The following is a 17,710-nucleotide window of genomic DNA, read 5'->3' as shown; positions in this document are numbered from 1 at the left end:
CGGGAACGAACACCAAGGTCGGGTCCTGCGGTCGATCCCTCTGGAGCTAATGGTGTCCAGTAGCCTAAGAAGCCCAAACTACCACCTGTTAGGTAGGTTCGCTTCTTCTCCCCTTAGTCCCTCGCTGCAGTGAGTCTGTTGCCAGCAGATCTCACTGTAAAATAAAAAACCTAAATATACTTTCTTTCTAGGAGCTCAGGAGAGCCCCTAGTGTGCATCCAGCTCAGCCAGGCACAAGATTCTAACTGAAGTCTGGAGGAGGGTCATAGTGGGAGGAGCCAGTGCACACCAGTTAGACCTAAATCTTTCTTTATAGTTGTGCCCAGTCTCCTGCGGAGCCGCTATTCCCCATGGTCCTTACGGAGTCCCAGCATCCACTTAGGACGTCAGAGAAATAGCTTTTACTCTATTAATTAAAGTAAAGAAGAAACTGTTTTGGTCTTTCCACATATCTGGTATGCCAGATACATACCTTATTCTATTTTAACTAAAACATATTCCGCGATGACCTAAATATATCATTTTCATTTTATACCATAGGGCCCACCTATCTTAAGTACCCCGGACCCCCCTCCAATGGCTTAATCCAGCTCTATCCCCGTGCCTGCGTGGGAACTCGCCTGTAAAAAAAAACAAAAAAAAAAAAACCTTCTCCCGAAAGTCAGGTGAAACAAAATCCCCCGATAAGCCAGCACGTGCCGCGGTTTATCGGGGGGCTAATTAGCTAGCCCCCGGCGGGACAATTAGCCACGGTAATTTACCGGGGCTAATTGGATATCCCCCTTAGTGTTGGACACAAAATTATATGGTGCAATGCTCATGATTTTAAATGTAAAGAGAAAGACATTCCTAAGTGACTACGTGTGAAAGCTGACCAACTGCTGGAAATTCAGCCTACATACTATGTTTATTAAGAATAGATGCATCTTTAACGAATCTTGCAACATCAAAATTAATGTAATAAAGTAAATATATGGCAATTATTGCAAAATTGAAGGTAATAGTGTATCTAATGATGCTTAAAAAATATTAACATTTTAAAATGTTAATGTATTTTGTATAAAAGAGATAAAAAGGTGCAATGTCAATTGCCTCACATATTCCCTGCCCGATAGGCGAACATCGATGATTGGCGATTCATTGGGGAATCAGCAAAAAAACAGCATGTACAGTTTATAGGCCACTCTAGGCGCAGCCACATTTGTAGCGAACATGTACATATGCATTTATTATTCTCACTTTGCTGTAGTAATTGATACACAACATATAATATTTTCAGCAATCTATTTAAGTGGAAATCTACCTTTGCTGGTATTTTAGCTGGGTGGTTTTCTAGTATCAATCTCTTCAAGTGTAGAATCCACAGACGTTTATCTGGCTGTGACTTGGCCTGTGAAAATTGCAAAACACTTGGCATTAACTAAAGCAATAGCAAAACGTAAATGAAAATTCTTAAACTTTTTATCTTCCTAAGTCCAAATGTATGTGAAAAACCAAGTGGGTATGTTCACAAGACACTTAAATGGAGCAAGAAACATCTAAAAAAAAAGTACCATAACGGAGGTTAAATGTAAAGAAATGTGTTTTTTTTTTCACATATATTTAAATGCGTAAAATTCTAATATACAGTACGCCATTGTTTGGAATGAGGCTACAAGCGGGATCCCGGCCACCAATATGCCGGTAGCTCGGTGAGCACTAGAAAGCCCCTTGCGGCTCGCTGCGCTTGCCATGATGGGGACACAGATTATATTTTCCCTCTATGGGTATCGTGGATCAGGGCGGGATCAGAAACTCCATGTACAGATGTCCTCTTACATCCTTGCTGCAGTCACGCTAAACAGCCCTTCAAGTTGCGTCAAGCCATGGTGGGACTCTGTAGCACCGAGCGTCTTTTGCCACGAAAATGTAATGCAATAGGACGCGCAAGCCACTTTTCCAGATTAAAATGATATTCAGCATACCTACTGTATATTCTGTATTTGACTGTGACTACACTTGCATACAAAATGCTATGCTACAGTGTTTTCCTCCCAAACACTGCAACATTTCATTTTGGATGCAGATAGAGCTGCTATTACACATAGAATATAGGCATGTTGCATATCATTTTAATCAGCAGAAGCTGCTCCTGTGTCCTAATGTATTGCATTGTGTCTAAGATGCATTTCCGTGACAACAGACGGAAAAAACGACGTTCAACGCTACCGAGTCATGCAGCACTCACGTGTTATGTGTAATGCGACTTGTAGCATATGGAGCAAAGAGGACACATGTGTAGGTGATAAATATGGCACATCTATTGTATTAGGAAGTGATCAGAACCAAAAAGTCACTTTTCCACCCATTGAAGGTAAAACATAATCCCGGGGGCATAAGATTTTATGTTCAGCAACAGAATTCCCAACAAATAAAAAAAGTGCTCTATTGCAATCTCAGATTTACTATGCCAGGAAAAGCATCATCGCCCACAGGAGGGAGCAGGCCATGTTCTTTAAACCTCCATCATCCATGGCTACATAAAAGTGGTAGAACACAAATGTAAGAAATAAATCCATGCAATGGAAGCAATAAACCAATGCATGCATAATCCCTTTGATTGAAATGTCAATCAGTTAAGGTGCATACTCACTATTTTTACTCTCCTGAGCGATATGGTTTACAATATCACCCAGTGTGTATGCTACAAGCGATGCCTGATGTGCGCTCCCAGGCGTCGGCTGTACATGTAAGCTCAATCTGATAATATGGTCAGAAACTGCATGTTTGGGCTGGCCGTGTCATGACGTCACAGTGTGTAAGCACTATGTCGACAGGTCAGGGGAGGGTATCGCTCATGGAGTGTATCGCATAGTGTGTACCCACCATTAATCGAATCCCATTGAAGGCATTCCATAAAACATAACCTGATAGGCAGGTACAAGAGTACAATACAAATGCTCAAAAAGTGGCCTTTATATGAGGCGTAAAGTATTCTCTTGTGCATGGGTATGTTCTCTATAAAAAGATCTTTTCTTTTAAAAAAAAAAAAAGCTTTCTTCCAGAATGTGCCGTTGTAATAGCCTACCTCTCCTGATCTCCAGTAATGATACATGTCAAAATCAGAGCTTAGTGCTGTGACCCTCTCCAGTCCTTGACCTTGTCTGTCATGTAGCAAAGTCTGAATGTAAATTCATTACCTGTACTGTGTGCTGGAGCTTGGGGTTCTTGTAGTGAAACACACTGAAGCTCAGAGGCTCCTTTGGAATAACTTCTACCAGCATAAGATTGCAACACTACAGAAGACGAGACAAGTGTGGGTTTAGCAGCTACTCATTCATGATATTTCCTTTTCAAGCTACTGTATATAGACCATCCTAAAGCACTGACATTATTCAGGATACAGAATATTTTCAGAGATGTTATTTAACTATAACAAAACCAAGAAGAGCATAAAATGGATTGGAAACCACCAAATCTCTTGTACTACAAGAGATTTTAAAAAGTTACACAAAAATACGATTTTACATTCAGAATAAAATCGTAAGAAAAAAATTAAAAAGGAAAAATATTTTCCGCAGACTTCAGAGTTATTAATTTCAAAACTGATAATTATGTTGATTGATCCCACAAGTGAACTGCTGGAGTTACATGAAAATACTGACAAATAAATGTGTACTACATAAATACTTCAAGTGTTCGTAGAGTTTGTGATTTCTGCAAAAACTTGTCTGGCCTAGAAATACTTATATTAAAATTGTACAGCAGATTGTACACACATGGCCGTCATGTCATTATCATCTGTCTGACGGATGTAACTTTCTCACCCAATCTATTGACTCACCTTTGAAAGCGACCTGTCAGTAGTGTAAATCCTTATTCTGCTACATCAATGGTTGCATGCAGCAGTTTTTTACCTTAGGATTAGCTAAAACACACGTTGTGTCCATTTATTACCAACATATCATTAGATAACTTTGTGTTCTATCCTGTGCTTTAGTTTTCTGCAGCATCTTAGTAAACATAATCCTACCTTCAGTGCTGTAACAGGGCAGCAGTGCACCCTGAACCTGCCCCCTGACTATATGACATAATGATGTCATGCAAAAGGGGTGTGGCCACCAGCATCGGGTAGGGGAAGTGCAACACTGCCCAAAGCATTCTCAGGTCTCACTTGATGGCTGTACAGGCTACAGGGTGAGTGTCTGGAGCCGTTCCAGGCACCCAGCTAGCCAGATGCAGGGGCCATGGGGCAGGGACAGTGACTTCCTCAGGGTCCTGCACCCTGTGTGATGGCGATGCTTGCACGCCCCTAGTTACAGCCCTGACAGTAAGTGTGGATTATTATATATAGAGGAGAGGTTTCATGTTTGATTGTCAGAAATTGTTTTAAATAACATCTAGCTTACAACAATCAGGCCAGATGTTCAAACAAAACAGCACAAGTCTAATCCTGTTACTTGTAGCACATAACATTGGAATATCTATTGTATACTGTATATAGTCATAGATGTTCTATAATTAAATCTACTTTATTTATAGGGAGCATTATATAGAGCCCTGATGGTTATGAAAGGCAGATATTGTTTGGTAAGCAAGTCATTTACAAATATAAATATTAGCATATTTGAGACTCTTGCTCGTGATTCTTTGACACATTCTTCAGTCATGCCCTCTCTTTATAAATTATAATTCTCAAGTGTCATACTAAAGGCTTCATGTGACTGCTGAATCACTTCTAGGCTGTTAGATGAATGTGCAGCAGCCACAAAGAGAACCTTGTTACAATGAATGAGATGCAGGGCCGCTCTCTCTCCAGAGCTGTGACCTACCAGGATATGGGCTTTGTATGTGTAAGAGTCGTCTCTTTTCTTTGTGATGAGGAGCAGCCGGTCAAACAGAAACAAAGTGCGCTCATTCTTGGCTCGTTGAAAACGAAATGTGCCTTCTAGAACCAATTCTCCATAACTGGTCAGGTCTGGCCCTTTCCAATTAGTAAGCAAGCTCTGAATCTCCTGGAGAAGATATCAAACAAAGTATAAAGGTTAGCAGTCATAACACACACTTATATATCTTACTACATACTATCTATTCCAACATATGCCAGGCAGGGAGGTTGGCATAGGATTAGGGACATTTCAGGTGCAAAAAACACCACTGAAGGTGCAATTTTATGCAGCCAAGTCCGTGACTGTCAATAACTCAATTAGCTCATAGCTACTTTTCACTACATTGTTGTATCATTGTCAGCCCCCTTTCTAGAAGTCTTAAAAAACGTATTTGACATACATTGTTATATTTCATCCTATGTAATAAAAGGCTAACACTGCACCTCAGCTCTATGGGGGAGATTCAAGTGTTTTGAGCGCCGGTGGCCACTAGATGACACCAGACAGACCAATTCAATTGTTGCTCCATTCAGGCTGGCGCTGACATTACTATTATGTTGGTCCGTCATTTTAACGGGCTGGTAACAAGTGTCTAATATTTGATGTTGTACATGGTGTATGGTAACTGAACTCAGCTATTTATTTGATTTTCTATTATTATTCACCAATAAAACCTTAGACATCCAGTTAATTGCAGGACCTACATCTGAAAGCCTTTTAGGGAACTTAACAAAACAGTGTTAAATACAATGTACAGTATTCTGCTATAATAAATATCTAGATCTTGCAGAGTATTTGTATCACAGAAACTGCGTGCTCACAGAAACCGAATGACACACTGTGGCTGACCTCCATTATTATGAATAGAAGGTTGAAAATGCTAATCTGCTAGGTCAGCTCAGGCCAAGCCTCACTAATTACTACAAAATCTGCATCAAAACACTTTCATAGACGTTGTGAAGCTTCAAAAGATCCCTGTATCCCAGTTACACTAAATCAAAGAGGAGGTATATGACCATATAATGCACAAAGCTGTAGGCTGACGGCTATTGCACAGATCAGAGAAATCCAATATAATATACATACATACATACTCTCCCGGAACCTACGGGAGACTCACGGTTGTTAGAGTTGTCCCCAGCACCAGAAGAGTGGGTACTCCTCCTATATCCCGACAACTTCCTAGTGAAGTGGGCAGGATGGGTAGAATAATACCTGGAATTGGGGGCCGTACAGAGGGGGTGGGCCTAGTGATGTGATTTTACACTAATTTCATCATTTTGCCACCGCTCCTGTTCCTATATGTGCGATTCGTGACATTTAGCAGAGAGAGAGGGCGAGGACTAATAATGCAAATGTTCCGGCCTCATCTTGCCACCTGTATACCCTCCGAGGGCTTCTCCCAGAGAGGAGATTTTTAAAGTAGGCAAGTATTCCTATCCATTAGAACTCATCTATTTGAAGTTATGACATCACAGGCTGATAGAATCCATGCCACGCTGCATTGAGGCAGTAATTCATGCAAAAGGGGCACAAACCAAGTACTGAGTACATATGCATGATTGTACTTTTCAGAGGGCCGACATTTCTGTATTTAAAATCCTTTTTTCATGGCTTTTATGTAATATTCTAATTTTCTGAGATTTTGGATTTGGGGTTTTCTTAAGCTGTAAGCCACAGTCATCAAAATTATAACAAAGGCTTGAAATATCTCACTTTGCATGTAATGAGTCTATATAATATATTAGTTTCACCTTTTAAGTTGAATTACTGAAATAAACTTTTGCACGATATTCTAATTTTCTGAGTTTCACCTGTATACAGTATATTTTATCTGAGGAATAGTTCTGACATGATAGGAATTTGGGATGTTTGTTTCATTCATTATTGTACAAGCAAGACATACTGTAGGTGCTCAATAAATTTATAGTGACATATAGCCAAATATTTCCAGTTATCTTCCAGGCTGAACAGCTGGCTGTGTCAGACACAATATGATTACTCTGCAGGGTTAAACATATAAGCTGACAAGTCAGAAAATGTATATTTCTGCAGTAACAGATAAAGCAGGAAGATTAGGAATAGTTATCTACAATCTACTATCCCTTCACCGAAACTCAAAACTTAAAGAAGGATTTTGTTAATTTGCCGGTGGTCGGGACCTCGTGGTCAGGATACAGACGCCGGAATCCCAGCCGCTGACAATGCAGACAGCTGTAATCCCGACTAATAGGGGCTATTCCCACTCATCCACGACACCCATAGAGTGGGAATAGAACCTGTGGCGAGCGCAGCGAGACGCCGGGCCTGCAAGGGGCTCTATGCGCTCGCCCCGCCGCCGGTATACTAACGTCCGGGATTTGTGGGATTAATCCGCACTTTATAAAGGAGCATCTGTGATCTGCCAGACTCCTCCTATCAGATGGCGGAAACGTTAGAATCCACTCTGACACTGCCATCATGGACTGCAAATTCATGAATGTACTTCCCTATAAAAATGGTCTCACTTGTGCAAATCAGGGCGTTGCAAACATTTGTGCTGCAGTTTTACACTTGTGCTCCATAACTGGCTCTTACTGTGTATTTTACATGCATACACAGTACAAGCGATTCCTTTTCAGGTCCTATTGCCCAATAAGTTCTGCATCTTTTTCAGGAGTAGAAAAGTGCATCACTGGGCATTAACCCAAATTTTGCCTCCCAAGTCCTCTCACTCAGCTCTGAAAAAAGAGCTGAATGGAAAGTCCTTTTTCTGATCATGCTTGGTCCAAAAGGTCCTCGGTAGGCTGCTGGGACCACAGGGAAGTGAGTGGGTTGAGTACTGAACCGTACAGAACACAGTAGATGTACCCACTTTGGTTTTCTCACTGCTCACTCAAACAACAGACACAGTACTGTCATACCTCCCAACTTATCTTTTGTCGAAAGAGGGACACATGCGCAGCGAAGCCGCGTGCGCTCCCAAAAAGGGGTGTGGCCTAATAAATGGGGCATGGCTTCGTGGGAGGACCCGCGATCGCGAGCCTTGCCCCCATTTTCGGCACTGAGGGGACAAGCCCAGCGCTCTGTGAGCCGCTGGCATGGCCCCTCTCTCTCTGACTCAAGTGAATAGATGCTGCGTCTATTCACCGCAGAGCAGCGAGTGACAGTGCCTCCCATCTGCCCCCCCCCCCCCACCGCGGTACACTGCGGCCCGCAGGTGGGACAGTCCCCAAAAAACGGGACTGTCTCGCGAAAATCGGGACAGTTGGGAGGTATGGTACTGTGGACTGAACCTCTAAGACAATAGTTCAAAATAATTAAGCAAAGTGTCATTGTCATTAATATTTTTTAAAACACCCTGAACTTTGTCCCAACTATGATACATATTTCTCTTACGTCCTAGAGGATGCTGGGGTCCACATTAGTACCATGGGGTATAGACGGGTCCCTTGGGAGCCATGGGCACTTTAAGAGTTTAATAGTGTGGGCTGGTTCTTCCCTCTATGCCCCTCCTACCAGACACAGTTTAGAAAATGTGCCCAGTGGAGCCAGTTAGGGGAGCTCCTTGGAGTTTTTCTAGTTTTATTGTTTTTTTAGAGTGTTAGGTACAGGCAGGCTGCTGGCAACAGCCTCCCTGCTTCCTGGGACTTAGAGGGGGGGATAAGGAACCAACTCTAGAAGTTAATGGTTCTCTATCTCTGCTGATAGGACACTGAGCTCCTGAGGGTGCTGATCGTAAGCCCACGAGGCGACCGCTCACTCCCGCATCACGGCCGCCACCTACTAACAGAGCAAGAAGATGGAAGAGTGGTGAATATGGCGATAAGCGGGTCGCCGGCGAGAATGGCGGCACAAGGGTGGGAGCGCAGCTCTGACAGGCTGCGCTCCGGAGGGCTCAGTGGTACTTGATGTGCGGCACTGTGAGAGGCGCCCTGGGCCAGCACAAATACTCTACACTGGTCACAGATGCTAACAGGGGCTAATCCCACTGTTAGCAGCCAAATCACCTCAGGCCAGTTTAATCAGTGAAAGCGGGAAGACGCGCCATTACAGGGAGCGTGGCTTCTCCTCAGAGCGGATCCAGCACTCCCCAGCGCCATTTTCTCCCTGCAGAACACACAGAAGAGACGCTGACAGGGAGTGCTGCCGTCCACATAACTCCAGCATACCTGTGCAGTACCAGGGTGTTATAGAACCGGGAGGGGAGGGAAGGGGGGGGAAGAGTGTAATTATCACTGTTTAATCCATTAAGGTTATTCAGTCAGCGCCGGCAGTTTAGTGTATTAACTGCCTACTGGGGCGCTGTGTGGCTGGCTCCATATACTCTGTGTCTCTCTGAAGGTACTCTGGGGGAAACGGTGTCTGCATTTTCCTGTGTGTGTGTGTGTGTGTGTGTGTGTGTGTGTGTGTGTGTGTGTGTGTGTGTGTGTGTGTGTGTGTGTGTGTTTGTATAGCTCACATAAACATGTATCTTGTGCTGTAGTGTGTTTATCTTCTCCTGAAGAGTCTATTCCATGTACTCAGGACTGTAATGTATTGTCTCAGCCTTCTGACTCCGCACCCCCATGGGTGGATTCTATTAGGGGAATGATAGCCCAGATTTCCTCTCGGATAGCTCAAAATTAGACTGAAACACAGGTTTTAAAAAAGTCTGTTGAGGTTTTTGCGTATTCAGCTTCCACTACCTCATCTAAGACCCCACTGGTATGCCCTAAAAAGCGTGCTCTTGCCAGATAATGCAAGCTGACACGGATACAGACTCTGATACAAGAGACGTGATGGGGATATGCAGGGGGGAGATGCAACCCTTGCTAAGGGGCACCAACTCATGATTGAGGCTATTAGGGACATTTTACACATTACTGATAAGGTTCCTGAACAAGTAGAGGAGGCTTACTTTACTGACCATAAGAAATCCTCCCTTACATTCCCTGCGATAAAGAACTAAACGCATTGATTGAAAAATCCTGGGAAAACCCAGAGAAAAAAATTCCAGATCCCAAAAAGGGTTCTTATTGCTTTTCCTTTCCCTGAGGAGGACAGGAAAAAGTGAGAAATCCCGACGGTAGTAGACGCTTCTGTATCTAGGTTGTCAAAAAAGGTGGTTTAACCTGTCCCTGGGTCCACCGCTTTAAGAGCTGGCTGACCGCAAGATTGAGACTACGCTCAAATCACTATACACAGCAGCTGGCGTAGCTTTAAGACCCACTATTGCCTGTGCATGGATTTCTAAAGCCATAGTAAAGTGGTTAGGCACATTACTAGAGGAATTGGATTCTATGGCTAGAAGTGACATTGAATTGTTTTTACGTCACATACAGGATTCTGCAGGTTTCATGGTGGAGGCCTTGAAGGACCTTGGCCATCTTAATGCGAGGGCTTCTTCCATGGCTGTCTCGGCAAGCAGGGGACTCTGGCTGCGCCAATGGTCTGTGGATGCGGAATCCAAGAAAAGTGTGGAGAACCTGCCCTTCACAGGTCAGGCTCTGTTTGGGGAAGCATTAGATGCGTGGATCTCCACGGCAATTGCGGGTAAGTCGACCTTTCTTCCCTCAGCAACACCGCCGACTAGGAAATCTTTTCCTACGTCTACTATGCAGTCCTTTCGGACCGCGAAAGTTAAAAAGTCCAAACCCCCTTCCACTTTCTTTAGAGGAGTTCGGAAGAAATCCAGAAAACCTGCTCCAACAGGTTCCCAGGAACAGAAACCTGGTTCTGCTTCCTCAAAATCCTCGGCATGACATTGGATCTCCCAGCCTGGAGGTCGGCAAGGTGGGAGCAAGATTCAGAAATTTCAGTCATGTCTGGGCGTTATCATGCTTAGACCCCTGGGTACAAGATATTGTTACCCAGGGGTACAGACTGGAGTTTTAAGAACTCCCACCTCACAGATTCTTCAAATCAGGCTTACCAGCTTTGCTGACAGAAAGTGCTATCCTACAGGAGGCCATTCAAAAATTGCTAAAGGCAAATGTTATTGTTACAGTTCCACCTCACCTCACAAACAAAGGGTTTTACTCAAACCTGTTTGTGGTACCGAAACCGGATGGTTCGGTCAGACCAATATTGAACCTAAAGTCATTGAACCCTTATTTGAAGGAATTCAAATTCAAGATGGAGTCTCTGAGAGCGGTGATCTCAGGTCTGGAGGAGGGGGAATTTCTGGTGTCCCTAGATATCAAGGATGCGTACCTTCACATTCCGATCTGGCCGCCTCACCAGGCTTATCTAAGATTTGCGCTGCTGGACTGTCACTATCAGTTCCAGGCACTGCCGTTTGGCCTCTCCATGGCACAAGGGTGTTCACCAAGGTCATGGCGGAGATGATGCTACTCCTCCTCAAGCAGGGTGTGAACATAATTCCTTATCTGGACGATCTGCTGATAAATGCGTCTTCCAGGAAGAAGCTGTTACAGAGCATTGCTCTCTCAACTCAACTACTCCAGGATCATGGATGGATTCTGAATCTTCCAAAGTCGCATCTGGAGCCGACAAAGAGACTGTCCTTCCTGAGGCTGATCCTTGCCACGGAAGAGGGTGTTTCTGCTGGCAGAGAAGGAGTTGGTGATACAAACAATGGTCCGGGATGTTCTGAAGCCAGCCCGGGTATCTGTTCATCAATGCATTTGCCTTCTGGGGAAGATGGTTGCCTCCTACGAGGCTCTACAGTACGGAAAATTTCACGCACAGTCTTTCCAACAGGATCTCCTGGACAAATGGTCGGGATCTCATCTTCACATGCACCAGAGGATACGTCTGTCACCGAAAGCCAGAATCTCGCTCCTCTGGTGGCTGCAAACTTCTCACCAACTAGAGGGCCGCAGGTTCGGGATTTAGAATTGGATCCTCCCAACCACAGATCCAAATCTCAGAGGTTGGGGGGCAGTTACCCAGGGGGAAAACTTCCAAAGAAGGTGGTCAAGTCTGGAATCCGTCCTTCCAATAAACATTCTGGAACAAAGGGCCGTGTACAACGGTCTTCTACAAGCGGCACATCTGAAAGATCAGGCCATTCAAGTTCAGTCGGACAATGTAACGACAGTGGCCTACATAAACCGACAAGGCGGAACAAAGAGCATAGCTGGAATGTCAGAGATAACAAGAATCATCCTCTGGGCGGAAAAGCATGCGTGGCGCTGTCAGCAATCTTCATTCCGGGAGTGGACAACTGGGAAGCGGACTTCCTCAGCAGACACGATCTCCAATCAGGAGAGTGGGGCCTCCACCCGGAGGTGTTCGCGGAGGTGACAAGTCTTTGGGGCGTACCTCAAATAAACATGATGGCCTCCCGCCTCAACAAGAAGCTTCGGAGCTACTGTTCCAGGTCGAGAGACCCACAGGCAGTGGCGGTGGATGCCATGGTAACTCCATTGGTGTTCCAGTCAGTGTATGCGTTCCCTCCACTTCCACTCATCCCAAGGATTCTCAAACGAATAAAAAGAACAAGAGTTCAGGCGATCCTCATTGCTCCGGACTGGCCAAGTAGGGCTTGGTACGCAGATCTTCTGGAGCTACTGCTGGAAGATCTGAGGCCTCTTCCTCTTTGCGAGGATCTTCTGCAACAGGGGCCCTTATCAAGACTTACCGAGGCTACGTTTGATGGCATGGAGGTTGAACGCCAGATCTATGATCGGAACGGCATTCTGAACAAAAGAAAAGGAAAAAGTACGCATCTTGGTGTGAATCCAAGAAGTTTCCTATGATGGAGTTTCAACAAGGGCGGTTTCTCCTCTTTCTGCAAGCAGGTGTTGATGTGGGCCTGCGTTTGGGCACCATAAAACTCCAGATTTCGGCCTTGTCCATTTTCTTCCAGAAACAATTGGCTGCCCTCCCTGAGGTTCAGACTTTCTTGAAAGGGGTTCTGCACATCCAGCCTCCCTTTGTGCCTCCTACGGCACCTTGGGATCTTAATGTGGTGCTATTGGCATTGGCATCTGCTAGACGTGTGTCGGAATTGGGGGCACTGTCCTGCAAAAGCCCCTACTTGATTTTCCATGAAGATAGAGCGAGCTCCGGACGCGTCAGCAATTTCTTCCAAAGGTGGTGTCGGCTTTTCATATCAACCAACCTATTGTGGTGCCAGTAGCTACTGACTCCTCAATTACTTCAAAATCCTTGGATGTTGTAAGGGCTTTGAAGATTTATGTGAAGAGAACATCTTGTCACAGAAAGTCGGACGCTCTGTTTGTCCTTTATGATCCCAAAAAGGTTGCGTGTCCTGCTTCTAAGCAGACGATTTCTCGCTGAATCAGGTTTACTATACAGCATGCTTATTCTACGGCAGGCTTGCCGTGTCCAAGATCTGTTAAGGCCCACTCTACTCGTAAAGTGAGTACTTCCTGGGCGGCTGCCCGGGGTGTCTCAGCTTTACAACTTTGCTGAGTGGCTACTTGGTCAGTATCGAACACGTTTGCTAAGTTCTGCAAGTTCGATACTTTGGCCTCTGAGGACCTAAAGTTTGGTCCATCGGTTCTGCAGGAGCCTCCGCGCTCTCCCTCCCATACTGGGAGCTTTGGTACATCCTCATTGTACTAATGTGGACCCCAGCATCCCCTAGGGCGTAAAAGAGAAAATAGGATTTTAATTACCTACCGGTAAATCCTTTTCTTTGTAGTCCGTAGAGATGCTGGGCGCCCGCCCAGCGCTTCGTTTTCCTGCATTTGTTACTTAGTTAAGTACTGCATTGTTACTTACTTAAGTACTGTTGTTCAACCGTTGCTGACTTGTTTCAAGCTTGTTAGCTTGGTTTTCTGTTGTTAAGTGTGAATCTCTCCACTATCTGTGTATTTCCTTCTCTTGAAGTATGTCCATCTCCTCAGGCACAGTTTCTAGACTGAGTCAGGTAGGATGGGCATAGAGGGAGGAGCCAGCACATACTATTAAACTCTTAAAAAGTGCCCATGGCTCCCAAGGGATCAGTCTATACCCCATGGTACTAATGTGGACCCCAGCATCCTCTACGGACTACGAGAAAAGGATTTACTGGTAGGTAATTAAAATCCTATTTTATCTATGAAAAGCTCTACAGAGATGCATATGTATAATAGCTGGAGCAAAGCTCAGGATGCTTTAAAAAAAATGTAGTCTAAAAGAATGTAGTCTGAAAATGGTCTTGTATCTTAGGGGTCTATTTACTAAGCCTTGAAGGTAGATAAAGCCGACGGAGATAAAGTACCAGCCAATCGGCTCCTAACTGCCATGGCACAGGCTGGGTTTGAAAAAATGACAGTTATGAGGTGATTGGCTGGTACTTTATCTCCATGCACTTTATCTCAGTCCAAGGCTTAGTAAATAGACCCCTTAATGTGAAGAAGACACAGATTTCAACAGTTGCCAACCCTAGTAATTTTCACCAAAATGGAGAGAAAATTGAAATAGTAGATAGTTTACCCTACTGGGATCAATAATAAACACTAAAACAGCAAGCAGGCCAGATATCTGTAGACGAATAGCACTTGGTAAAACAGCCACGAGGGATAAGATATTCAAGTGCAAAGATAGGACTCATTCAAGCTATGGGTTTTTTTTCTTTTTTTTTTCTTCAGTAACGTCGTATGGGTGTGAAAGCTGAACAGTGAAGAGGCAAGTTAGGAAGATTATTGATGCTTTTGAATTATGATACTTCAGACAAATACTCTGTATACCATGGACTGCCCAAAGAACAAATCAATCGGTATTAGCTAAACTAAAACCTAAGCTCTCCCTAGAAGCACAAATGACAAGACTGCGACTTTCCTACATCATGCGAAGAACAGGATCCCTAGAGAAAGACATTATGCTTGGATAAGTTGAAGGCCAACAAAAAAGGGGAAGACCAGCTCCGAGATAGCTTGACACCATTGCAGCTACTATGGACACCACACTATCAACTAGAGATGAGCGCCTGAAATTTTTCGGGTTTTGTGTTTTGGTTTTGGGTTCGGTTCCGCGGCCGTGTTTTGGGTTCGAACGCGTTTTGGCAAAACCTCACCGAATTTTTTTTGTCGGATTCGGGTGTGTTTTGGATTCGGGTGTTTTTTTCCAAAAACACTAAAAAACAGCTTAAATCATAGAATTTGGGGGTCATTTTGATCCCAAAGTATTATTAACCTCAAAAACCATAATTTACACTCATTTTCAGTCTATTCTGAATACCTCACACCTCACAATATTATTTTTAGTCCTAAAATTTGCACCGAGGTCGCTGTGTGAGTAAGATAAGCGACCCTAGTGGCCGACACAAACACCGGGCCCATCTAGGAGTGGCACTGCAGTGTCACGCAGGATGTCCCTTCCAAAAAACCCTCCCCAAACAGCACATGACGCAAAGAAAAAAAGAGGCGCAATGAGGTAGCTGTGTGAGTAAGATTAGCGACCCTAGTGGCCGACACAAACACCGGGCCCATCTAGGAGTGGCACTGCAGTGTCACGCAGGATGGCCCTTCCAAAAAACCCTCCCCAAACAGCACATGACGCAAAGAAAAAAAGAGGCGCAATGAGGTAGCTGACTGTGTGAGTAAGATTAGCGACCCTAGTGGCCGACACAAACACCGGGCCCATCTAGGAGTGGCACTGCAGTGTCACGCAGGATGTCCCTTCCAAAAAACCCTCCCCAAACAGCACATGACGCAAAGAAAAAAAGAGGCGCAATGAGGTAGCTGTGTGAGTAAGATTAGCGACCCTAGTGGCCGACACAAACACCGGGCCCATCTAGGAGTGGCACTGCAGTGTCACGCAGGATGGCCCTTCCAAAAAACCCTCCCCAAACAGCACATGACGCAAAGAAAAAAAAGAGGCGCAATGAGGTAGCTGTGTGAGTAAGATTAGCGACCCTAGTGGCCGACACAAACACCGGGCACATCTAGGAGTGGCACTGCAGTGTCACGCAGGATGTCCCTTCCAAAAAACCCTCCCCAAACAGCACATGACGCAAAGAAAAAAAGAGGCGCAATGAGGTAGCTGACTGTGTGAGTAAGATTAGCGACCCTAGTGGCCGACACAAACACCGGGCCCATCTAGGAGTGGCACTGCAGTGTCACGCAGGATGTCCCTTCCAAAAAACCCTCCCCAAACAGCACATGACGCAAAGAAAAAAAGAGGCGCAATGAGGTAGCTGACTGTGTGAGTAAGATTAGCGACCCTAGTGGCCGACACAAACACCGGGCCCATCTAGGAGTGGCACTGCAGTGTCACGCAGGATGTCCCTTCCAAAAAACCCTCCCCAAACAGCACATGACGCAAAGAAAAAAAGAGGCGCAATGAGGTAGCTGACTGTGTGAGTAAGATTAGCGACCCTAGTGGCCGACACAAACACCGGGCCCATCTAGGAGTGGCACTGCAGTGTCACGCAGGATGTCCCTTCCAAAAAACCCTCCCCAATCAGCACATGATGCAAAGAAAAAGAAAAGAAAAAAGAGGTGCAAGATGGAATTGTCCTTGGGCCCTCCCACCCACCCTTATGTTGTATAAACAAAACAGGACATGTACACTTTAACCAACCCATCATTTCAGTGACAGGGTCTGCCACACGACTGTGACTGATATGACGGGTTGGTTTGGACCCCCCCCAAAAAAGAAGCAATTAATCTCTCCTTGCACAAACTGGCTCTACAGAGGCAAGATGTCCACCTCATCTTCACCCTCCGATATATCACCGTGTACATCCCCCTCCTCACAGATTATCAATTCGTCCCCACTGGAATCCACCATCTCAGCTCCCTGTGTACTTTGTGGAGGCAATTGCTGCTGGTCAATGTCTCCGCGGAGGAATTGATTATAATTCATTTTAATGAACATCATCTTCTCCACATTTTCTGGATGTAACCTCGTACGCCGATTGCTGACAAGGTGAGCGGCGGCACTAAACACTCTTTCGGAGTACACACTTGTGGGAGGGCAACTTAGGTAGAATAAAGCCAGTTTGTGCAAGGGCCTCCAAATTGCCTCTTTTTCCTGCCAGTATAAGTACGGACTGTGTGACGTGCCTACTTGGATGCGGTCACTCATATAATCCTCCACCATTCTATCAATGTTGAGAGAATCATATGCAGTGACAGTAGACGACATGTCCGTAATCGTTGTCAGGTCCTTCAGTCCGGACCAGATGTCAGCATCAGCAGTCGCTCCAGACTGCCCTGCATCACCGCCAGCGGGTGGGCTCGGAATTCTGAGCCTTTTCCTCGCACCCCCAGTTGCGGGAGAATGTGAAGGAGGAGATGTTGACAGGTCGCGTTCCGCTTGACTTGACAATTTTGTCACCAGCAGGTCTTTCAACCCCAGCAGACCTGTGTCTGCCGGAAAGAGAGATCCAAGGTAGGCTTTAAATCTAGGATCGAGCACGGTGGCCAAAATGTAGTGCTCTGATTTCAACAGATTGACCACCCGTGAATCCTTGTTAAGCGAATTAAGGGCTGCATCCACAAGTCCCACATGCCTAGCGGAATCGCTCCGTGTTAGCTCCTCCTTCAATGCCTCCAGCTTCTTCTGCAAAAGCCTGATGAGGGGAATGACCTGACTCAGGCTGGCAGTGTCTGAACTGACTTCACGTGTGGCAAGTTCAAAGGGCATCAGAACCTTGCACAACGTTGAAATCATTCTCCACTGCACTTGAGACAGGTGCATTCCACCTACTATATCGTGCTCAATTGTATAGGCTTGAATGGCCTTTTGCTGCTCCTCCAACCTCTGAAGCATATAGAGCAGGGGTGTCAAAGACAAGGCCCGCGGGACGAATCCGGCCCGCCAGACCTCGTCTGATGGCCCGCGGTGCCGCCGCCATGAAACCCCCTTCTCCCGAGTGCCCAGCTCGGGGGGGGGGGGCGGGGTTTCGCGGAATGACGCGATTGCGTCGTGACGTCACGGCGCAAACGCGTCATTCAACG

The 17,710-nt window shown here is 45.4% G+C and overlaps 1 protein-coding gene across 1 annotated transcript in view; it reads right to left on the bottom strand.

Annotated features, from left to right (window-relative positions):
• Positions 1-17,710, bottom strand: part of PLEKHG1 (pleckstrin homology and RhoGEF domain containing G1) — a 473,068-nt gene that overhangs the window by 30,810 nt on the left and 424,548 nt on the right. Inside the window, 3 exon segments of the mRNA XM_063917905.1 lie at positions 1,304-1,390; positions 3,180-3,275; positions 4,812-4,994. Coding sequence (XP_063773975.1) covers positions 1,304-1,390; positions 3,180-3,275; positions 4,812-4,994 — 366 coding nt within the window.

Source organism: Pseudophryne corroboree, chromosome 4 (assembly GCF_028390025.1).
Source record: "Pseudophryne corroboree isolate aPseCor3 chromosome 4, aPseCor3.hap2, whole genome shotgun sequence".
Classification (NCBI taxonomy): Eukaryota; Metazoa; Chordata; class Amphibia; order Anura; family Myobatrachidae; genus Pseudophryne; species Pseudophryne corroboree.
Note: the sequence above shows the minus strand (reverse complement) of the source record. Positions and strands in the feature narration are given on the sequence as shown.